The 24,209-nt window shown below is 46.7% G+C and overlaps 1 protein-coding gene across 3 annotated transcripts in view; it reads right to left on the reverse strand.

The window, feature by feature from the left end:
• The window catches only part of BSCL2 (BSCL2 lipid droplet biogenesis associated, seipin), a 36,539-nt gene extending 13,948 nt beyond the window's left edge, over positions 1-22,591 (reverse strand). The window contains exons 1-5 of one of the 3 annotated variants that reach the window (XM_048512702.1): positions 21,716-21,789; positions 21,041-21,141; positions 19,144-19,754; positions 16,931-17,012; positions 12,316-12,459 (exon numbers count right to left, since the gene is read on the reverse strand). In XM_048512702.1, the coding sequence (XP_048368659.1) occupies positions 12,316-12,459; positions 16,931-17,012; positions 19,144-19,352 (435 nt within the window). In that variant the 5' untranslated portion in view covers positions 19,353-19,754; positions 21,041-21,141; positions 21,716-21,789. Of the gene's footprint in view, positions 1-12,315; positions 12,460-16,930; positions 17,013-19,143; positions 19,755-21,040; positions 21,142-21,715; positions 21,819-22,572 lie in introns of those variants that run through there. The other 2 variants (XM_048512716.1, XM_048512708.1) reach the window with 2 other exon arrangements.
• Between the last annotated feature and the right edge of the window lie 1,618 nt (positions 22,592-24,209).

Genomic DNA, 24,209 nt, shown 5'->3' on the forward strand with positions numbered 1-24,209 from the left:
ACATGGAAGCAGAGGAACCAGGGAGCATTCTGTGAGTTTAAAGCTAAAGATTTTAAGTTCTCTCCCTTGTCAGTGAGAATAGGGAACAGGCACAGAAGCAATAGAGTCAGCCCCCAGAGAACGTGCAAGAGACAGAAGGTTAGGCCCATGGAATGGCCCTTGCACAACCCCACAGGGGGTTGTGTGGTGGTGGTGGTGGTGGTAGGGGACTCCCTGCTGAGGGGAACAGAAGCAATGATTTGCAGGCCTGACAAGATGTCTCGAGAGGTCTGCTGTCTCCCTGGAGCAAAAATCCATGATGTCAGAGAGGCTGACAAGATGTAAGGATCTCAGTCGTTCTTGTTCCGCCTTTACAGCCAACCACAGCCAGCGGATGATTCTTCTTGGCGGGCGTCCGGCCAGGTTCCTACACCAACCTTGGTGTATGAGAATGCTTATCTACCGGCTTTAGCATGGTAAATTCCGTTCTCATGAGAGCGAGGCGAGGAAGGATAGGTTAGTCAGCATTATAAATCTGTTGCCGGTAGCGGGTTGCTCTATTCCTGCCATGTCGCAGGTGTGTAAGCTTTTTTCCAGGATGTCTGGAATAAACGGACTGCAAAACTGCCTTTTATTTATTTCTGGAATTCCTGCCCATTATGGCGGGAATCTAACTCATTTTTTCTCTTGAATGTGTTTGGATCTCTGGTGTTCCTAACATGCAGAGATTGAGTAATATGACCCATGTGGAAATACGCATAGCCCCCATAGAGGGTTTCGAGCTTCCCTTCCAGACTCCTCGAAGGATCGGGGGGATGATCCGATTCGCTGGTCGACTCTCTCCGACCTCGGTCAGTTCGAGTCTACGCCTCTCTTCCTTGGGGCGATCGACATAATGAAAGGTTCGAATCGTGGTGGAGATGCATGAGAGCTTTTGAGCTTATCTATGGATTCGGCCTGTTGACCTGGATTCCGTTTCCACCCGACAATGTGTGGATTAAGCAAAACCCCGAATGTGGCGGCAGTCCCTGAGGAGTTAGGATTAACTACCATTCATGCTGACACCCAGGAGTCCATTGAAAGGTTCCTGGACAAATACTTAGATGATATTCCCAAAGATCAGCAATGGCATAACACCCGGGAACTCGTCCCCAAAGTTACAGCGGAAGCAGGGGCGATGGCGAGGGTTGGATCGATGATGAGGAGAGGGTTCCCACCACCTCGACAGTTCCAAACCGGGGAGGCCGAAGCGAGCGAATGGGTGAAAATCCGTGGGCAGTCGGAGGCATGGGGAAAAACCATCGGAGGAGGAACTGGATCCCCGATCGAATGGATTACCTATGCCCTCGAAAAGAAAATACCTGGGGCGCATGCACGGTGGCCATCTTTCGCGAGGGACGCTAAAGCTTGCCTGGGGCCCGAGCGAACTGTGTATTGAAGAGGAGCGAAAAGTCTGCAGCGGGACCGGGTGGAAAAGCAACAGCAAGGAAACTGCAAATGGAGTTGGACCGTGGAAAAGAGAAGCTGCCAAGTCCAGCAGTGTCGACAGAATCTGACGATTCATGACAAAGTACTGGATCAGTCCAAATCTGGATTTACAGCGCCAGCGAAACATCACAACCATCCAAAACCCAGAATGAACTGGGACTTTAGCCATTCCAGCAGACGAAGCGAGCCAAATTAGCGGAATCCGCAGAGGGCAGCTAAAAATTTACGCGGCACCAAGATGCCTTTTAACACACAAGGAAAGGGGAATTGGCTGAGCGAGAACAAATCTCTGACGACGCGTAACGAAGGCGTTGGTTAGAGCCCCCAGTTGGTGCCTACCACCTTTCACCCCGCACCGGCCGTTTCTGCCGGGCCGCTGGCGGCAAAGCGTCCTGAGTTCCAACTCTTCAACTTAGGGAATATCCTCAACTTCGCCCTGCTCCTCAGCTACACCTATCCCAGTACAACAACCAGGTTACATGCAGCAGCAACCCTAACCTGCGCACCTAGAAGCTGCATTGAAAGAGGGTTCTACAGACCCCCCATCCCAGCTCGCCAAGCTTTGATGGCACCGCATTTCTAAGCTTCCTTTACTTCATCCTGCAACTCTCGATGCCCTTATGCAAGAATTTTCATGATCTATATGTCAGTTCTGAACGCCGAAAAATATCACCGAGACTTATTGGGTCAGTGTTGGATGCCGGGTAACCGCTTTGAGTGGTTTGTTTTCACTCTTTATGAATTGCAGGGGGCGATACCCTTCGCGACGGTAGCGGGCTTCTCCTCAGCGTTCATATGGTTCCCAAGATCCCAATGCTGGAAAACGATGCCATCCTATTGTTAGTAAACCATCCAACAGGGCAACGCTCCTTTGCTGATTTTGCCTGTGAATTCGATGCAGCGGCCAGTAGACTTCCTCGGACTGGCCTGAGCGCATGAAAATCGCGGTATCTTTTTCAAGCTATGGATATTAAACTTTCCCGTAACAGTGATCATGGCCGGATCCCGCGATAGCGCTTAAGTTGGATGCGAACAACTCATAGGTTGCTGCCCGTCTTGCCTATACCCGGCAAGCAGGAGGTCAGCTTCACGCCTCGAAACCAGCGTAGCTGCGCCTGCGCCGCGACGCCAGAAAACTGCTTGACGTAGGCGGCGAGACCATCGAACGCCGTCGCCCGTTCCCAGGATTGTGCCTTTACTCGCGGAGGTCCTGGGCCACCTGGCTGCCAACTGCCCGGCAAGAAGCAGAAGACTTACCTCCCCTCCCGGGCCCGCGCACTCCTTCTGCCAAGCCTCCACGCAAATCCAGCCTGCCAACTCAAGGATATAGGTCCAAAGCTACATTTGATGAGGGATGTCGAAGAGGAAGAAACCGCAGCAGCTCTTTCAGCGGCACCTGAGTGGATCTTTAATCCTTAATCCTTAAGGAACTTAATCCTTTTCAAGTCTCAGATCCCCCCTCTTGAGGAGATCACATGGATGGGGGGAAGATCCCATCGGTACCAGGGGGAGAATCCAACGCGATCTCTACAGCTTTCAATGCACTGTCGGGCTCCTTGCTGTGGTAGAGAGATCCCAAAGCATATCAACAAGACTCATTATCCAGAGTTTTCCAGGAAAAGGAGTCGATCGCACTTCCCCATGAGGATCCTGGATTGCAAGATCCTGCTACACAACCCGACTCAATTACCTAAGGGTAGGATCTATCGCATGAGTCCCCACCGGCGAGGAAAAAGGAGCTCGGCCTTCTTAGATAAAAATTTAGCCCGCTGGATTCATACACGGGTGCAGCCACAAAACATACCCATGTCGGCCTCTGTTTTTGATAGGATTCAAGAAAAAAAGACGGGTTCGTTAAGACTTTGTACTCGATTATCGTGGACTAAATGCTGTTTCCATCTCCAACAAATATCGCTTTGCCCTTAATAAAAGGGACCTCTTTGGATGCCCTAGGCAAAGGCCGGATTTTACCAAATTGGATTTATGGAAGAAGAAGCTTGATACTGTGTCCAAGATGTGAGGGGTATGAAACATTTAACAGCATTTAATACAAAATTAGGGCAATATGAATATTTAATAATGCCCTTCGGATTACATCTGGGGCCCCAGGGGCCTTCATGGCCCTCATAATAGCAGAATTACACATGATTTGTTGTACAAGGGGTAATTAGGTGATATTTGGATGGGATGTTTTGATTTTACTCACAGACCCTGGAAGAGCATGAGGCTTTAGTCCGAGGAAGTTTTACAACGCCGTTTACCCGATAACTCCTCTCTTTGCCAAGTTGTCAAAGAGATGCTGTTTTCACCAATCCTCCATATAGACCACTACCTGAGCTATCGAATATCCTCTGGACGGTCTAGAAATGGAATCCCGGCTAAAGTGTGCCGCAAAGAGTGGTTGACTGGCCTGCCCCCACCAATAGAAGGGAATTGCAATCTTTCTTAGGCTTTGCTTAACTTCTATCGTGACTTCATTCCCCATTTTGCCAAACTTGCCTTTACCGCTCACTGATCTTTTAGCATCTAAAAAAGCGAAAGGACGCGCTAAGCCGCCAAGCCCGAACCCCTCTAATGGTCGCAGGAATGCCAATTAGCCGCTCCAGCAGCTGAAAACCGCTTTCACAACTGAACCAATTCTGACACATCCCCGACCCTGAGCTTCCGCTTTCATGCGCTCACGTGGATGCTTCGGACAAGCGCACTGGGCTGCCCTCTTGCAGAAAAAAAAATAAAGACAATAAATTGGTAAATCGCCGTGTGCTTATTTATCCAAAAAATTTTCTGGATCCCGAACTAAACTGGACTGTCGGAGATAAGGAAACTGGCTGCTATCAACTTACCTGCGTTGAGCACGAAGCCATTGGTTAGAAGGGAGCCAAGCACCCTTTCAAAGTCTGGTCGGATCATAAGAAAATTTGGCTGGGCGCTTTCCACACCCCCCCCCCTTCAAAATGTCCGGCTAAACAATTACGTTGGGCTGATTTTTCTCTCGCTTTTCCTTTACGGTCCATTTTTTTCCCTGTGGTAAAAGCAATAAGCTGGCTGATGCGTTGTCCCGGCCTCCCGGGGAGGGCGCACGATCCCTACCAGATATTCCACGCGACCGCTTCTCTCCTCCCCAGCTAGGGATTGGCTTCGTCACCAGCTCACAACTTCTCGTCTCCCCGTTTCATCCTGCAGCCATCGGCCTCCCCCACTTCCTCCAGGGAATTCAAGCGAGGCGGGATTACCACGAAAGCTACCAACAGAGAAAAGATGCACAGCCACGGCTTTGAGGATGCAGTGTCTGGAAGAAGGCAGGTGTGTTGATCGCTCCTCCTCCTTCAACCAGCAGATTCTTCCAGCATGCCATGATGCTTTCCGTCAGGCCGGGCATCTTCGGTTTGTGAAAAGCCCTTCATTCTAGCTTTCCGCCGCCAGTTTTGAATGGCGCTTCTATGCTTTTCAAGCGACGCTGGAGATCTTGACAAGTTAAAGGGTGTTCCATATGCGCGAGGCCAAGTCCAACCAGGAAAGCATCATGGATTACTGAAACCCCTCCCGCTGCCTCCGACCCTGGCAGGTTATTTCAATGGATTTTATCACTGACTTGCGGACAGTCAGGAACACTGTTTTTGTGGGTGGTGGTGGATCTCTTTTCCAAACAAGCATTTCATTCGCGCACCACCATACCTTCAGCTCCCCAACCAGCCGGTTGTTCATTCAACACATCTACCGCCTGCATTCCTCCTGAGAAGGTGGTATCGGATCGTGGCCCCAATTCATTTCTCGATTTTGGAGGCTTTCCTGGAGTTATTGGGAACCACACCAGCAGTCGCCGCCCCTACCACGCTCGAAAGTGACGAGGGCAAAGTGAACGGAGACAGAACACTAGAGCAACGTATTTACGGTTGTTATACAAACTACCATCAGGACAACTGGTGTGAATTGCTTCCCTTCGCAGAGTATGCTTACAATAATGCAATTCATAGCAGTAACGCGAAAACCCATTTGGAAGTCTCTGGTCGATCCTTCCGCCCGTTGCCCCAGCTGCGGTGTTGCAGCCACCAGAATTCAATCAATGGATTTTGTCACTAGCTGAAGGCTGGAAAAACAGTTCAGTCTACCTTAAACAGGCTCAAGAAGCCCAAAAGTTTCAGGCGGGTAAACACGTAGAATTCCCCTTACGGTTGGGGCTTGGGTTTATTTGTCCACTAAAACCTTCCAGACGCGTGCACAAATATTCAAAACTTGGCAAGAAATTTGTGGGTCCCTTTGGTTCAAAAGTGATGTGATCTGCTGCAGCTTTAGATCTGCCTAATTCACTAAGTAACATTCATCCCGCCTTTCATTCCAGCAGGGCTCCGCTTTAGATTATACCGGCCCGCGACCCTCGGGAGACACCCCGCCCAGTTATAATTGATGGACATAAGCATTATGAAATAGATGCTATCCTGGACTTCTTTCATAGCGTCTACAATATCTGAGTGTCATGGGTTGGCTTCTATTCTTCTGGCCATAATCAATGGGTGTATAAGGAGAATATCGATGCCCCCTCTTTAATTGCTGCATTTCACCAAGCTTTCCCGGACAAACCGGGAGGGGGAAAAAGGGGGAGATTTCTTTTAGAAGAGGCAGAGTGTAAGGATCTCAGTCGTTCTTGTTTCCCTTACAGCCAAACCTGGCCTTGACGGAGATTCTCTTGGCCGGGCGTCCGGCCAGGACCTGCACCAACCTTGTGAGAATGCTTATCTCGCTTTCGCATAGTAGAATTCCGTTCTCATGAGAACGGAGCCGGGGGGATGGGTTAGTCAGCATTATAATCTGTTGCTTGAGCGGGGTTGCTCATTCCTGCCATGTCGTGTGTGTGTGCTTTCCAGGATGTCTGAATAAACGGACTTATAATCAAAAAGCCTTTTTATTTCTGCTCTTTGGAATTCCTTACACAAGACTTGTCAAGTCCGCTGACTGTTATCCTTTCCTTTTGATCTACGTGGGAACAAATGAAACTGCGAGATGTAGCTTTCGGGACATCCAAAAAGGATTTTGAGGCTCTGGGAAGGAAGCTGAAGGATCCGGATGCGCAGGCTGTCATTTCATCTCTACACCCAGCTGAAGGACACGGCCCAGGGAGGAAAACAAGAATTGCAGGGGTGAACAGCTGGCTTCGCAAGTGGGGCCACCAGAAGAGTTTTGGCTTTTTGGACCTGGGTCTTGGGGTGTGTGTGTGTGCATGGAGTGGCCGTGACAGCAAGGCAGGCTTCGTTTCCAGTTGCCGCCTTTAAAGGAACAGAAGGGTTTGGGGTTCCAAAGAGGAGCAGATGTGGGAAGGGAGTTTCTGTGCATAGTGAGAAGACAGGTAGTATGAAGGCTTGGTCTGAGCCCCAGAATCTGTTTGCAGAGACATATAGAGAGCAAGCAGAAAGGCTGCCTCTGAGCCCATGCAGAGCACCACGGCCAGCCCTTTCTGTTGCACACAAACAAGGGATAAAGAAAAGGCTTTCAGAGGCTAGACATGTTTTTCTGGCAAGCAGGAGTCTCGGCACCTGTCCTTTCAGGAAACAAACTTTCCCGCTTCTTGTTCTGTGGGATCATTTCTATCGCTCATGGCCTCCTCCCTCCTGTATATCTTTAGATCTTTAATTAAATGACAGTGGTGTAGGAGGTTAAGAGCTCGTGTATCTCATCTGGAGGAACCGGGTTTGATTCCCTGCTCTGCTGCCTGAGCTATGGAGGCTTCTCTGGGGAATTCAGATTAGCCTGTACACTCCCACACATGCCAGCTGGGTGACCTTGGGCTAGTCACAGCTTCTCGGAGCTCTCTCAGCCCCACCTACCTCACAGGGTGCTTGTTGTGAGGGGGGAAGGGCAAGGAGATTGTAAGGCCCTTTGAGTCTCCTGCAGGAAAGAAAGGGGGGATATAAATCCAAACTCTTCTTCTAATGATAAATCAATACATTGATGTAAAAACACTGCAGGATGCATAGAAGAGATTTTCTGCAGCCAGGTGCTGCAGACAGCCTGGCAAAGCTGGCCAAGCAGCTATGGAGGGCAAGCGCCTGCCTGCCTTCCTCATAGCAACCTTGTGCGTGTTTGTTTAGCAGAGCTGGTTTCCCACCAGGGCGATGTCATGCCCGAGGTGCCCAGCAGCACCACCACATCTCCTTGTGGGAAGCTCCTCCAAGAGACACCCACGAGGAGGGCCCCGCAGGTGGGCTGACTCCTGTCCTGTGTTCTTCACGGGGGCTCCCTCTCCATTGCCCACCTGCCTGCATGCCTGACGCTGCTGAAGATCAGCCAAAGGGCAGCCTGCTGAGCTCAGCACTTCCCTGGCCTGCTCCCAGCGCTAGTGGAGGGGATTGACCCAGGAGATCTGAGCAGCCTTTTGCAATGGAAGCCCTTTTGTCCTACACTCTCTGTGTGGGGGATGGAAGGAGCTTTCACAGAAGTTGCCATGGATCGAGACAGCCACAGACTGTTAACCTTTTCAATCAATACATTTATATACACATTTAACACATTTATGAGTCCATCTAGGTAACTGGCTCAGTCTGACATCACACAGGTTAAACCCATCAGTAGCTTTAATGGCTTAAATGAACCATCCATATTCAGACGCAGCCTAGCTGTGCTTATTGCTAGGAGCAGCCAAAGAAGCTTCACCCTCTAAAACAGCCTGACAGGTTTTCTGAAGGGCATCTGGTTGGCTGCTGTGAAAAATACAATGCTGGACTAGATAGATGGCTCAATTCAGCAGGGCTCTTCTTATGACATACTTTTGGTACCCGAAAAAACTGTATCAGAAAAAACTGTTTTTGGACGTTGCATATCTGATGTTTATGTAATACTTTTGGTACCCACAAATTTTCAGCCTTCATAGAATCTATATCAGTGGTGGCGAACCTTTGGAACTCCAGATGTTATGGACTACAATTCCCATCAGCCCCAGCCAGAATGGCCAATTGGCAGGGGCTGATGGGAATTGTAGCCCATAACATCTGGAGTGCCAAAGGTTCGCCACCACAGGTCTATATCATCTTAATAAAAATACCGTTTTTGTATACGCACATTGCTCAAAATGTTTTGGAGGCCTACTGAGTTGTCATCACTAGATGAGAAGGTTGAGACTTACATTAAAAGGTCCTGTCTTTTGGGGATGTCCTTTTGTTTACTATAGAATGTCATTTTTTCCTGCATGTCTGGGGCATTGCCTGAGTACACAGAAGCCCTTGCCCTTCCTGTGGGTGGCTTGCCTTTCTTACTTTTGCAGCTGACACAAGCCACACATTATTATGTGTGGCAAGAAGAAATACAATATGCTTTCCATCATAATTCAAGAACTTGATTTGGGAGTGGGGTGGGAGATTGAAAACATTAGAAAACTGGAGAATTACAGTGAGAGGCTTTGCTTTTTTCCATCAGCCAATTAAAGGATACTTCAGCCTGGCAGGAAAAATAAAGATGTATTTTGCCACCCATTTCATTAACTTGAAGTTCCCACATCTGGATCGTGTACCTAAGCTTCCTAGGCATTCTTATCTTGTACCATATTCTTACAAAACATTGTTTCTGGCACATGCAGGGCTTTAGCACCTTGTTACATAGGAAAATGTTATGGATAGTCATGTGACTAGTGTCACGTAGCATTTCTGTGTTCCTTTAGAACTGAATTAACCAAATGAAAGTATTACATTTTGATACGTATAAATGTTACAGACTTATCAAGATAATAGACTATTCGTTTACATTTTTCTCATTATCCTTGTTTGTTATGATTTCCTGCATAGATTTCTGTCTTGTATTTTGCTTTATTTTTTTTTAACCTGGGGGAGGAAGAGGCATAAAAATCCCCCCCACTCACACGCCAGCCTGAATCATACCATTAATATGTGTAGAATTATCACCCAGAGAGGAAGTGCTTAAGTATGTTTAAATATGATTGTTTACTTGCATGTCTGCCTGCAATCCTAGGAGAATACCCCACGCTCTGGGAATTAAGTGGAGAACAGCAGCAATTATGCTTAGCTTGCTCTCTTCTTTTTAAAAGTGCTAGAATTACAGTATGCCACTGGTACAGAATGTCCCCATTAGATGTGAACAACTGGATCAAGGAAATGATAAAATGGGTGGCAGAGGTAATGTTCCTCCTGCATATATAGCAGGAATATTCATGAAGAAATGAGGACATTTCTCTTTTGTATCAGTAAGAAATAAGGTATTATCTGTAAGAACAAAAATGTACTAGAAAAAAAATAAATATTTGTTAAAGCACTCAGAATGGCTAATGTGTTTGAGGAACAGGTACACTGAATTAACACACGATCTGGATGCAGAACTTTAAGGAAGAGATAATTCTTTGACAGTGGGAATCATTATGGACTAAAACTAATTGAACAGTGGAAGTCACGTACTGAAAGAGAACTGGTATAAAATGTTTTTAAATGGCATATTACACCTGAAATGGTTAAGAAGATGACTAAAACTCAAGGAGCAGCAGTGGCGTAGGAGGTTAAGAGCTCGTGTATCTCATCTGGAGGAACTGGGTTTGATTCCCAGCTCTGCTGCCTGAGCTATGGAGGCTTATCTGGGGAATTCAGATTAGCCTGTACACCCCCACACACGCTAGCTGGGTGACCTTGGGCTAGTCACAGCTTCTCGGAGCTCTCTCATCCCCACCCACCTCACAGGGTGTTTGTTGTGAGGGGGGAAGAGCAAGGCGATTGTAAGCCCCTTTGAGTCTCCTGCAGGAGAGAAAGAGGGGATATAAATCCAAACTCTTCTTCTTCTTCTCTAAACAACATGACAATATCTGCTAGAGATGTAACGAAGAGGCTGGAACCTTGTTTCACATGTGATGGAGTTGTAAAAAAAACCAAGAAGTTCTGGATAGAAGTACATAAGAGGATAAAGCAGATGATTACATTTACATTTCCTCTCACTGCAAAAACAGTGCTGCTGGGTATTCCACCAGAAAAGCTTTCCAAGAAACTGAATGAACTGAGCTGGCACTCAATATCTGCTGCAAGAGTCAGAATTGCAACGAACTGGAAATCTGACAAAGGTCTCATGATAGAATGCTGGGAAGACAAAATCAGAGAATATGCTATTACGGCCAAACTAGCTAACCTTGTAAATAGACGTCCAAAAGAAGAATTTGAGGGTGGACTCTGGTCTGATCCAGCAGGTTCTTTCTTATGTTCTCCCTTCTTACCTCCCTATCCCATTGCAGCCCAAAATGCTGCCGGGGGGAGGGGGGGGGCGACGACAATGGACTTCCAGGTACAGAAAGAAGGGAGAGTCAGTGAAATTCACCACCCCCCTTCTGTCACTGGATCCAAGTAACTATGGAACTAGACTTCCATAAAAGCACAACACAGGATCCCCAACCTTTCTGAGTGGGTACCTTTCTAATTTTGAAAGGAGGCGGCCAGCACCACCACAAAATGGCTGCTGCAGGAGGCGGATCCAAACCCAAAATGGCCACCATAGGTGGTGGCAGCCAATACCTCCATCCTTGCTCTGCAAAAGAATTACAAAAGGGGAATAAAAAGAAATGAAGAAAAGCCAGGGGGAGAAAGATTTGGGAATAAAAAGAAGGAACCTGAAGGGAGAATGGAACCACACACGGACTAAGGAAAGCCGTCATGATCCTCCTGGGTTTGCAGCTGCTACAGCAGTTGTGGAAAAAACCTTTCATTTGGCTAAGTGAATATCTTTTAACATACAACAACTTAGAGTATTCGTTCAAGGCTTTCTTCTAGCATTCTTTTGAAGTTAACCTATTCTGCGGTTTGCATATTGGCATAGCTGCCCCCCATCTACTGTTATAAAAAGTTAATCTTCTTCCAAGCAAATTTATGACAGTATAAAATGGCTTTATTTTTGCTTCTACTGTTGGCCAGATTCACCGAAAAAGAAATCAGTTCTTTTATGTTAAATGTCTTAGGTTGATTTCAACCTATTTGTTAGGTAACTTTTCCGGAATAGCATAAGACTTTAAAAATTGCAAGAAGTTTTTTTTTTTTAAGATACATCCCCCATTCTATCCAATTCCCAGGGCAAGCAGAAGTTTTCTAGAACCGCTAATATTTTGATTCTTACAAAGTTCTGAAATGATAGTCAGGATAGCATAGCGCCTCACAATGCACAAATGACCCAGTATGTTTATGAGGGAACAGAAGAGACATAATGGAAAAATTCATTTAAGAATTGCATATGAATGTTTCATTTAAGAATTGAATATGAAGGGTTCAAAGTTCTGTTTTCAGTAGCAACCAACCAGATTCTTTCAGGAAGCTCACAAACACAGGCAGGACAAAGAGAGCCATCCTTTGTTACTTGTCTCTACCATAAAGGTATACTGCTCTGTACATGGAAGTTCCATTTCACCATTATAAATAATCCTGCTGAAAGAACTATGTGGAGAAAGTGTCCAGCTCTTCCTCTACAACCTACCTCCAGCATGACTTTTAGAAGTTATCTTTTTAGTCTCACAGTCATATACATGTCACTGCAGAGGGTACAGTTTTTTGTCCTCAGCTTTTAAGTCAAGTTTCCAGGTCAGAAGCAGTAATTTTCAGCCACACTCTTGGGTTAAGCCCGGTTCCACATAAACCCAGGTTTACGGTGCCAGCAACAGAACTAGGAGGGCATAATTTCAGATAATATCACCTTGTCAGATTTTATCTAATGCAAACACCCCTTTCGCTTCCATAGACAGGGGAAAACCGGGTATACTTGTTTCCAGGAGATGGAACAACTACAGAAGGCAGCCGTGAAGCTACTCATTCTGAAGCAAGTTGAAAACACACATCACAGCAGTCACCTCTCGCGCCCCCCACCCCCACTCCCATTTTTGGCACATACGGATCTAGCTGTGGAGGAAATGATGCGGCCGCCTTTGGTGTAGCAGGATATGGCCACCATGAACATCCCCAGGTTCTGGTTGACGGGAGACTCCGGCAGCTCCAGCTCCACAGAGATGCGATACGGCTGCCCGTACATGAGGACCTGCAGACACACAGCACGTTAGAGGGAAGATTCTCACCACTGAGCAATTCTGGAGCCCATTTAATGTTATAAATACATTATTTTTGATCAAGAAGAAGACTCTGAACTCTCCTGATGTAGTCTTGTGACCCCCTCTCCCTTCCATGCAGCATTTCTGTATGTCATGGTGGTCTGCCAATGTGCTTCTTAGGGCCCCCCTTGCTTCTTCCCCAAAGCACAGAGACAGGGCTTTCCTCAACATCATTAGAGATACTTCAGAAGGCCTTTCGCCTTTATTCATTCAATATTTATTTACTTCTTCTATACCCCACCTTGCTCCCCAATAGGGCCCCAAAGTGGCTTACAATTCTCCTCTCCTCCATTTTACCCTCACAACAACAACTCCTATGAGGTAGGTTAGGTTGAGAGTATGTGACCGGAAGGTCATCCAGCAAGAGTCCATGACATAATGGAGATTTGAACTTGGTTCTTCCAGAGCCTAGTCTGACACTAACCACTATACCACACAGACTCACCTTTGGGTCTGCATAGAGTGCCACCTTGGAAATAGCCTCTCCTCTCATCACAGAATAACTGGTTGGTGATTTCCTGACTGCTCCTACACGGTAGCCATTTTGTGACTGCACTACCCTTTCCCAGAATTCCAAAGCTGCCCATTGTCTTAAAGGTGGGGACCCCCGAGACTAGCCAAGGTATTCTGTTCACTTTTCCACCTCAAATACAAACAAGAGTCACAGGAACAGAAACAACTATTTGCCTATGGTAAAGTAGGTTAGGAAAAGCTTTAGCACTGTCTGAGGCCCCTCTTATTAGGCCACTAACAGCCAGCATCGGGAAATGAGTGAACAAAAGTGATTTGTGGGCCAGTATGTTATATGGTCTTCAGCACAAAGCTTCCAAAACCAGTCTAGCACAGTGACTAAGATCCTGAGATGGGAGGTTCCCACTTTACATCTTGCCTCGAGTGTCAGCTCCCTGGGTGGCTTTCAAACCAGTCACTCTCTCTTTTTGCCTCCAGCCATTCCATCTGTAATATGGGAATAATCACACAACCCTGCTTCACAGCATTGTTCTAAGGATTCTGCATCTGGATTTCAGGGGAGAGGCTGTGGGGAGAAGCATTCATCTTTCCCACACACCGAACTGTACTGTCAAGAAGAATTGAGGTCATGCTGTCACTGGAAAGCAGGAAAGAGACCCCACACCCACACACAGAAACTCAACACCCACACATTCCTTAAAAGCTATTTTTGGGGTCCCTTTGAAGCAACCCCCCTCTCCCCGAAACAATTGAAACATCTGCAGAGGGGGACTGATCCTCCCATGCCAGGTAATACTACAGCAGCTGGTTTTATTAATGGTTATAGTTGTGCGTTATCTTTGTTCTAACAGTTAATGCATTGAATCTGAAATTCACGTGCTTTTTGATTGTAAATTTTATGGTAATGTCTGGAAAATTTTATCCACCCTCTATTACATAAATTGGGTATCCATTCCATTCCAGAACCTTTATTAGGCATAAAACCGGTGTGTGTCAAGAATTCCAAATACAATAAGAAGGTCATTATTGCACAACTTGTAGTACACAGAGTAAAAATATAGCAACAGCTTCCAAGATTTCAGCATTAGAATTATTTAGAAGCTTAGCCATTTTTAACTTATCAGAAAGGAGCATAAATCCTGTTGGTAATGCAGTCCTCAAATCAGTTCTAATGTTGTTGTATTTTGAACAGTAAAATATGAGAAAGTGAATCAGTTGTATCAGGACAGAATCGACAGCAACGCTCATTTTGTGGAATATTAGAAAAGCGACCTTGAAGATGTGCTGAGGGAAAAGAGTTACACCTTGCTCTAGTCATGAAATTGGGTATCCTTGAAGACATAATGTTTGAACTTATATTTTATTTGGTTTATTTGTTTTTGTAGGTTGTTTTATGCCAATCACAATACTGACTCCTTATCTTAGCTCTTGCAGTCTTCCTTCATGTCCATTATATTATAAATACATTCTTAATGGAGCTTGTGGCCTTCTAGTGTCCTTCTCGTGCCAGGTCTAAAAATGCACACTAGCCTGCCTAGGAGGAGAGTTTTGAATTTTTAAAGAAGCACAAGGAATCATTTATTTGTAACTCCAGTTTCTGTTATATGAAAGATAACATTTGGTAAGACTCACTACCCCATATACTCCAAGAACACAGTTATCCTAGCTGGTGGTACTTACATTCCTGACTTTGAGAAATGGGAACTTTTTAAAACAAAACCACTGAACTTGCAAGGTGGTACTGAGCAAATAAGTTAAAAGAAAGATGTTCCCCTAACGTCCAAGTTGAAATAATTTCAGAGAGTTGGATCAAGCCAGCTTTTTCACCTGGTCTCATTCATGTCTCCTCACTGTTAGCCCCTGTTTCACATGACACTTGTGCATGCCCATGATCCCCCTTTTTGGTGATTAAAGGAGACCCACTTTCTTTACTTTACCCACAGAAAAGCTGAATGGATCCAAGCAAAGGAACCCTGACATGAAGCTGAACACACATTCCCTGTTTCAGGAACTACTGAAGCCCCAATGTAATTTTTTTGGCATGGGGCGGGGAAGAGAGGGAACTGATCCCTTTAGTAGAGAAATAATTCTCTACTAAGTCAGTTCATATTGATGATGTGGACGGTAGTTTGAGAGGCAAGCTTGTGAAAATCTGGATTTGTGCTACTTGTTTCCATGTTAATAAGCATGAAGATGAATTCAGAACTAAATTAAGCACTGAGTGATCAAACAGAAACAAAGGCCAGGATACTTCTATTCAGATGCTCCCACCTATTGACCTTGCAATCTTCATTGTTACTCCCATGCTACAGATGTCATTGTTACTCATACTTCTATTCAGATGGCCTCACCTATTGACCTGGCTGTCTTCTTTGTTACTCACAGACAATGTTTCTTCACCCACCCTGGACACTCCAACAGGTCCACTTGCTTTCCCAACATCAGATCCTCTGAAGATGCCAGCCACCATGCAGGTGAAATGTCAGGAGAGAATGCTGCTAGAACACGGACATACAGCCCAGAAACCACACAGCACCCAAGTGATTCCGGCCATGAAAGCCTTAGACAATACAGAAACATCCTACATCCTCTTCTTTAGGAGGGTTTAAGTAAGGGATTTTCACGGGACGCCAATTTAGTGTAGTAATTGCTGTTTTAATGGAAATTAGTATTTTATAGTTCATGGAGCTTGAGTTATTAACTTTAGGTATTTATTTATTTATTTATTGGTCAGTTATTTATTCGCTCCTCTTGTTATGCCTGTGTTTTATGATGATTTCATGTATGATGATTTGTGCTGTACACCGCCCAGAGCCCTTTGGGGATAGGGAGGTATATCTAATGAAATAAAAAATAATAATAATAAACTTCTGAACTGAAACATTACTTTAAACTGTCCTGGTCAACACTGATGAAAGCCTCCGCCTCTGTCTCTGCTCCTGAGCGAATTGTAACTTTCATACTCAGTGGAAAGGTGATTTCCAGTTTTGTAATGGCAACAGAAATACCGTAAGTGTAACAGATGGCTAAGAATTTTTGCTTCTCAATTTTTCAAACTAAATCTTGGGGGAGGGGAGGGAATAACCATGTTCATCCATCTCACCTCAAACGTCCATCTGCCTTTTTATAAGAAGGGTGACTTGGGACTGTAAGCCGAGCCAGAAGTTCCTGGCCCAGAAGGAAGCTTTCTTTCCCATAGGATTACCACACAATGTAAACAAAGTATTCTGAATACTGAGAATCACAAAAACATTGTTGTGTGTTTTTCAAAAAAGATGGTGGATTTTTTTTTTTGCCCCAATGAGAGTTCAAACTTTGCATGAAGACAAACCTTCTCAAAACATGATTCCAAATGCTGGACTGATGGAGGAGATTGTTTTAGCTCTGCATAACTCCTCCTAATGACATACCTTGGGTTCAATTCCTGCGATGAACGTCTAAAAATATCTCTACTGGTAAATATTAAGAAAGATCCTTCACCCAAGAACTGCTGGTCATCAGAGCACATAATACTAAAAGCTACTGAATAAAATCCAGAGGTCCTCAACACAATGCGTATGAGTGCCATACAGCCCACAGAGATCTTTTCTGGCGCCTGCAGAGTGTTTTTTATGAAGTGGGAGGGGCTTTTACCCACCAAGCCTTCTGATTGGCTGTGCATATTTTTTAAAATGTGCGGTGCTGGCAGCTGCCACCCCAACACAAGTATCTGCACTGCGTGACTGAAGTTAACCTGCGGCAACCGTTTTGCGTCTGGCACTGCCTCCTGGAGCAGCCATTTTGTTGCGGTGCCCATGCTGTGTCAGAATTCCAAATGTGCCCTCAGGCTCAGGGGGACCCCTGGAATACATGGACGTGTTCATCGTGCCTTCATAAAACCTAGGATCACACTCACTGTCCAAACACCTAACACAGATGCTGGCCACTTACCTGGTCGCGGCTGTTCTTGAGGAAGGAAACATTGGCAACGGGAAAAGAGCACAGCTCTGGTCCAGACAAGCTGCAATCTGACCTACAAAAAGTGAGAAGACCCCCCCAAGATCCAAGTCAGGTACCAACATTTTGGGGAGTTTTGGTTGCCTCTCAAGAGTAAGGTGACCAGACGTCCCGCTTTTGGCGGGACAGTCCTGCCTTACACTAACCTGTCCCGCATTCTGCAGGGTTTTGTACCTGTCCCGATTTCGTCTGGGGCGCTCCCATTTCCCGCTCTGTGACAGGGCGGGAATCCGGGGAGCGCCCCAAAAGGCAGTGCGCTCCTGCGGCTGCGCACGGGCGCGCACCCACCCCCATCCCGGTTTTAAAAGGTGACAATCTGGTCACCTTACTCAAGAGACCCACGCCTCCTGAAATACCCGCCAGACTCTAATATGGCTCTTCTGGTGGAGCCCACTTGTTGGCTTTATCACTTCTGACTGTGTGGGGAGAGGAAGGTCTTAGTGGTAGAGAACATGCTTTGCTTGCAGAAGCTCCTCAATTCTATCTGGAAGGATTTTTTAAAAATTGATTTAAATAAAACAAAGAATGCAGAAACATTGAAAAGCTGGAATGGGTCCAGATGAGGGCAACCAAAATGGTAAAAGGTCTGGAATCCATGTCCTACGTCTACGAGGAGAGACTTAGGGAGCTGGGGATGTTTAGTTTGGTGAAGTTAAGAGGTGACATGACAGCCATGTTTAGATATTTGAAGGGATGTTATGCTGGTGAGGGAGCAAGCTTGTTTTCTGTAGCTCCAGAGACTAGAACCAGGAAAAATGGGTTCAAGGTGAAGGAAAAGAGATTCCACCTAAACATCAGGAAAAACTTCCTGACAATAAGGGCTGTTCGACAGTGGAATGCACTACCTTGGAGTGTGGTGGAGTCTCCTTCTTTGGAGGTTTTTAAACAGAGGCTGGATGGCCAACTTTCAGGGGTGCTTTGATTGTGTGTTCCTGCATTGCAGGGGGTTGGACTGGATGGCCCTTGTGGTCTCTTCCAACTCAATGATTCTGTGATTCAACCATCAAAACTGAGACTTGCAACCTGACACCATACAGTCCAGATTGACTGCCACAATAAAAATCAAGCCAAGGCATGCATGCATGGATATGTACAGTTAGACCTTCCACCCACCTAGCTCAACCCTTCCTCCCATAAACTCTCAACTGCATTTATAGAAATGAATTACAAAAAACATTTTTGCTACACTCCTGTGCAGCCAACTTATCCCCACAGGAGGAATAAAAGATTTATTGCTCTGGCTTTGCAGTTTTCCAATCAGCCTCCATCAGGGGTGGGCAGGGCAGCCTCAGATGCAAACCCACCAAAACTACAACCGCAAAATACACCCAGAATGGTGACTTGCGCAGAAACGCAATGAATGTGCTTTCTTGAAGGTACACAGTTCTTATTTGTGCACAAACTAAAAGTAATTATTTTAAGAGTTCTATTCAAGGGGTGGAGATAGAAGTCTTCTCTAAGAATCCTGCAAAAAAGTCTGGAAATTAAATTCCAGAAGGGAAGCTGGGTAAGTGTGTAACAGCAAAACAAAAAAGTATTTTGCAATAGCTGGAAGACTTACTGAGTTGACATGCCTTTGCAAACTTCAAACAACTTTATGCATGGGGTAGAAAATGTTGACAGAGAGAAATTTTTCTCTCTTTCTCACAATACTAGAACCAGGGGGCATACATTGAAAATGCTGGGGGGTGGAGACTTAGGACTAATAAAAGGAAACACTTCTTCACGCAACGTGTGATTGGTGTTTGGAATATGCTGCCACGGGAGGTGGTGATGGCCACTAACCTGGATAGCTTTAAAAAGGGCTTGGACAGATTTATGGAGGAGAAGTCGATCTATAGCTACCAATCTTGATCCTCTTTGATCTGAGGTTGCAAATGCCTTAGCAGACCAGGTGCTCAGGAGCAGCAGCAGCAGAAGGCCATTGCTTTCACATCCTGCACGTGAGCTCCCAAAGGCAACTGGTGGGCCACTGTGAGTAGCAGAGTGCTGGACTATATGGACTCGGGCCTGATCCAGTAGGCTAGTTCTTATGTTCTTATCTACCAGAAAATCACAAAGCCATTCACAGGTGATGGCCACTACTGTGGTCCAATACCAGCCATGAACCCCTTTCTCCGCCCACATTCCCTACCCAAGCCACTGACCTGAACTGGTAGTGCACGGGGCTGACGTAGCTGACTGTAGGCATATAGGAGTAGTAGAAGCTGCCGTACAGGAAGATAGAGATCCAGAGGAGAAGCAGTAAAACACAGAGCAGAATGGCTGTCTGAAGAACGGTGCGGCGCACCCGTAGAATCAGCAGCGTTGTGACATCCTGGGCCCAAAGCAGGAAGGGGCCAGTGCTGCCTGCCATGGCACCAGCAGAGAAAGGCAACAGACCAGGATCCAGGGATGCTAGGAATTGAGGAACAAACTGGGCAACAAATGCTGTCCTGTGGTACTGGGAGGAGATCGGAATGGAACAGCAATTATTTATGCAACGCAGAGGCGAGTGAAGGCGTTCTCCTTGATCTCGTCTGGGCTGCAACGAGAAGGCCTCCTACTCAGGGAAAAAACTCTGACTCCTGGTTCGCATGCCACGCCATCTGTGCCTCTTGCCTTTCTGAATACTGTTTATATCCATCAAGAGATACCGGACAGCCCAGAAGTCAATGACTCCAGAGCATGGCAGGCGGCAGAGTCGCTTTGTCTAGCTCACCAGCCCTTGGGAATCAGGCACTCTGCAATCTCAGCATCGCCATGGGATGGAGGGACCCTGGAGGAGACAAGAAAAGAATCCGCAGCCAGGGTTAGCAGCGCTCCAAGCACACACAAAACCATAATTCCAGACACAGGTGAGCAAAGAAGAAAGCCAAGATGCCACTGAATTTGAGAGAAAGGGGGTGCTCAGGATAAGGCGGAGTCCTGGAGAAGGCCCAAGAAGGATATGGTGGGTTATAAAGGACTCTAGAGAAAGGCTAAAAAGGGAGTGCTTCAAATTTGGGCAACTAATCAAGCATGGCTTGTTACTGAAATGGGAGAGAAGGGATGAGATATTCTGGAATTTCTCTTGCTTGGGGGTGGGAGTGGTGATTCTGGATTAACAACCAAACAGAACAAACATTCTCAGAATCTATTTCCTGCTGGGGTGCGGGGACAGGATGGGAAAGGAAACAGAAACGCATCTGGCAGATTATCAACCTCGAAAAAGCCGTTATCTCCTACAAGAGCAGTGGCAATTAAAACCCAATTATAGATAAGGCACTTCATTTTAGCCTGGAATTCATCCCCAATTAAGGGAAAGTTTTTTTAAAAGGCACATTAAGTCGCGAACAACAAAAGGCCAGGATCCAGCTGTGCTCGATACTCTTCCCCCAAACAAGGATGGTGGGCCAAAGGGAGATAATTTTGTGTTGTTGGAGGATAAACAGAGACGAGACAAGACAAGCAGATAGAGTTTTCTGGTTATGTCTGCACAGCTGCATTCTGGCCATCATTTTTCAGAAAGGAAAAACTCCCAATGCTCAAATTCCATAAGTCAGTGATGGCGAACCTTTTTGAGACCGAATGCCCAAATTGCAACCCAAAACCCACTTATCGCAAAGTGCCAACATGGCTATTTAACCTGAATACTGAGGTTTTAGTCCTGTGTGCACCAGCCGCTCTGCCCTTCACTGCTCCAGTGCCTCCGCCCCACCTCAAGCAGGGGCCAGCCTGCTCTAGCCTCCAGCAAGTCCCGAGCGCACTGCTCTGTGCCTCTTTAGCATCTCTTCCTCCTCTGCGCCCCCCCCCCCCAAGGCAGCAGCCACCCGGAGCACAGACACCAGGCCCACCAGCCGAGTCCTCCCTTCTCACTGCTGTGTGTGCACGTCGTGCTCAGTGGCCCAGGCCAGCCTAGATGTGTGTGCAGGGAGGGTATGATTTTCCGCCCCCACACATGACAAACAATGTGTGCGCGTGCCCACAGAGAAGGCTTTGAGTGCCACCTCTGGCACCCGTGCCATAGGTTCACCATCACTGCCATAAATTGAGCAAACAATTTCAGGCGTAGTCTGTACACACCTGCTTATTAGGAAGAGAAGGGGAAAGCTGCAGTCTGTGCTGGGAAGGGGGGGTTGGGGTACCCTACTTCCAACTTCACATTGGGACACAGAGCCAGGACACTTTGGGGGTGGGGGGGATAGGGAGGAAAAGAGAGAAGATAGTTTAAAGAAACTTAGATACTAATATTTTAACCTCTGAGAGATGAGGGGGAGAAAGTTAAAGCTCTAGTTCAGCTGCAACATGGGATGGGGGTTTAAAAAAAAAAGCCACTCATACACATTTAGAAATGTAATAGGGAAGGATAAAAAGTCGTGATATGGCAGAAAAAGAAGGGGAGCGAAAAAGTAAGACCAGCATCCAACAGTGAACAGATATGGGAGAGAGAAGCACTGGGGAAGCACGAGAAATCTAAATGTTACCTTCATCTGAATTGGGGGGTTAAAAAGCCTGGTTACCCGGACTCCAGCCACGGGGGCGAGGGGGGGGGATAAACAGGGTAAATGAGATCCCCTGACGCCTGGGTCCCACGCACAACCGCGGGGAGTACAGATGAAGGACAAGAACTACAGTTACAATAGGGAGAAAGAAAGAAATAGTTTCAAGCGGGTGGGGGGGGGGGGGGGGCAAAGGATCGAGAGCCAAGCCGCCGGGGTCCCAGCCACAGAAAGAGAATGAAGAAGACCAACAAAACACCTGAGATGGTCCCAGCCGCGACTGCACTTGATCACCGCCTCCTGCTTCTCCCCACCCCTTCTTGTGCTTCTCCAAAATCTGCCTCTTCCGGGTTTCACTCCGCCCTTGCAACTACTGAGGAAGGGAGGGGGAAGAGGAGGAGGCGGGTCTTACTTCCCTTAGTTTGGAGGGGGGGAGAAGAGACCCTGCTACGAGCATCTTCTCGGTCACGTGATGGGAGGGGGAGATGTGCTGCCTACATGGGGTTTCCATGGCAACGCAACATCAGCACCGCAGAGGGGAACCTTCCCGAAAATTGCATCGGTGCTGGGGGAAGGCCAGGCAGGCAGGCACTGGGATTCCTGGGTTCTCTTCTACCCGAAGGGGTCTAAGAAGCGGGTGGGGAAAGGTCCCCCTTTGTAAAGGGTGAGATTCAGGATGCTACTGGGTGTGGGGGCAGTGGCATCTTATTCTGGTTGATGGAAGAGAAAGTGATTGCCTTCTGAAAGGACAACCTTGTCGGCCTGGCCTTCTAGCATGATTACATGCGGCTCTCTCTCCAAGCCCCTTCTAGGGCATCAGGCATTTATTTAAACAAATGTCTTCAGAGCAACCCTGCAAGGTAGGTTAGGCTGACAGAATGTTCCTTTCCCAAGGTTGCACAACCAAGTCCATTTATTTATTTCTAGCATACTGCAAGCAGATATGGTGGACACAGATTTGTCAAACTGTACTGTGGGGGGTTCCCCCACTCCTTGATCTTGATTTTGGTTGTCAGAGAGAATCAAGAAACCTCTGAGGTCAGTTCCATATAATAACCGCATTGATCTTCTGAGGGAGTGTTCACTCGCTGTAACCAGAAAGAGTTTTTTCCTTACCTTGGCCAAGATTGTGTTGCATTGTTCATTGACTCTCCAAATCGTCATCTAAGTGTCAACTGTAGAAAGAGGTAGGTCATGTTTGATGGGGGTGGGGGGGCTCACTGATGTCACATGTGGGCATGATCAGATAAGACCACTCCCCCTTTTTTCTAAACAAGTAACACACACGCAGCTGCAAACCTTTGTGGTTAATGATCTGTGCAGGTATCTGTCTCCTGTGGATATCTGTTGTTGTTGTTTTTAACCAAGCAGGTTACACAAAGTGAATTTATGAGCCTACGTAGTTCGATGCCACACAGATTTCTACCATTGTGCGGGAAAAGGAAAAAAATGTAGGGGGAAAAGGAAACAGAAATGCCACCATTTGTTGCTTAGCAGTGAATTGTGAGGTTCGTATACACAAGCAGTAAAAATGAGAATGAGGCAATAGGAACCACCCACAGTATTAATTATTAGTTCTGTAGATCTGAAGGTGTGTAGCAAAATTTATGTGGGGGAAAACAAGCAGGCTTTCAGGTATAGTAGTGGTGACAGATCTTGCAAGCCAAGTTAGCACAGTTGTTGCTGGGGTAGATGACAAAATGGTTAGATAAGGCTGGCAAGGTGTGACCAGGTGGAAATGCAGGTCCTGCTGGGATTCAGGTAATATTTTGTGGGGCCATGACTAACCTAACCAAACTCCTCCCCCTGGTTGGCTGAGAGAACATAGCGCCATAATAGTTCACATAGGTGCCTTCAGCACTGCAACTGTCCTTAAGGTAAAGTACATTGCCACAAACCCACCTGGAAAAATCTGGGAGGTCGACCAGGTAAACAGTGAGCTGGGAAGAACGTAAACTGGTTTGTGATTAACATCAGCGTGAACTCAGAAATTTTCTCCTGGGGAATGTCTTGTAGTTAGCTGGCATGGCTGAAGCAGAGCTCAAAAATTAGGTGGGGGAGTGAGGGGTATGAGTACTGTATATTTACTACAGTTATCGCAACGTGGCACCCATGGGCAGCATGACGCCCACCAGGGATTAGCTTGATGCCCACTTTGTTCACCGAAGCATCTCTTCCCACAAGCAAAGAACTACAGAATGGGAATTTCTGGGAGAACTTTTGTCGAATTCTGAGAAGCGATGGAGGTGTGGGCTAGGAATATGCACCCTTCTCTGACACTGATGCTGTGTAGTGCCAGGTTTGTCAATAATAAGACAGGGGCACTGCAGGATTACTTTGCAGAGAATAAAGTGGACCTGGCATGCATGATGGAGACCTAGGTGTGGGAGGACAAACAGTCACGTTGAAAGAGTTTGCCCTCCCTGCACACCCCGGGTTCTCAGTGCTCCATCAGTCCTGGACAAAGGGTGGGAAGAGGGTAGCAACCCTTGTTTGGATGTCTTTCTCTTTCAGTGCAATCCCCATTCCAGCAATCACCAGCATTGACTGTACTGACCTGGCGTGGAATTCTGTAAAGAGTTTGGCCATTCTGCTGATATACCGGCTGCCTACCGCACCGGCAGATGCCCTGCCAAGTCTGCTGGAGGTTGTGTTGGACTGGGCCTTGAGGTTCCCCAGGCTGGCAGGGCTGGGGGATTTCAATGCCCATTTGAATTCGACCTCCTCATTTCAAGCTTTGGACCTAATGTTGT

Source organism: Sphaerodactylus townsendi, linkage group LG01, assembly GCF_021028975.2.
Source record: "Sphaerodactylus townsendi isolate TG3544 linkage group LG01, MPM_Stown_v2.3, whole genome shotgun sequence".
NCBI lineage: Eukaryota > Metazoa > Chordata > Lepidosauria > Squamata > Sphaerodactylidae > Sphaerodactylus > Sphaerodactylus townsendi.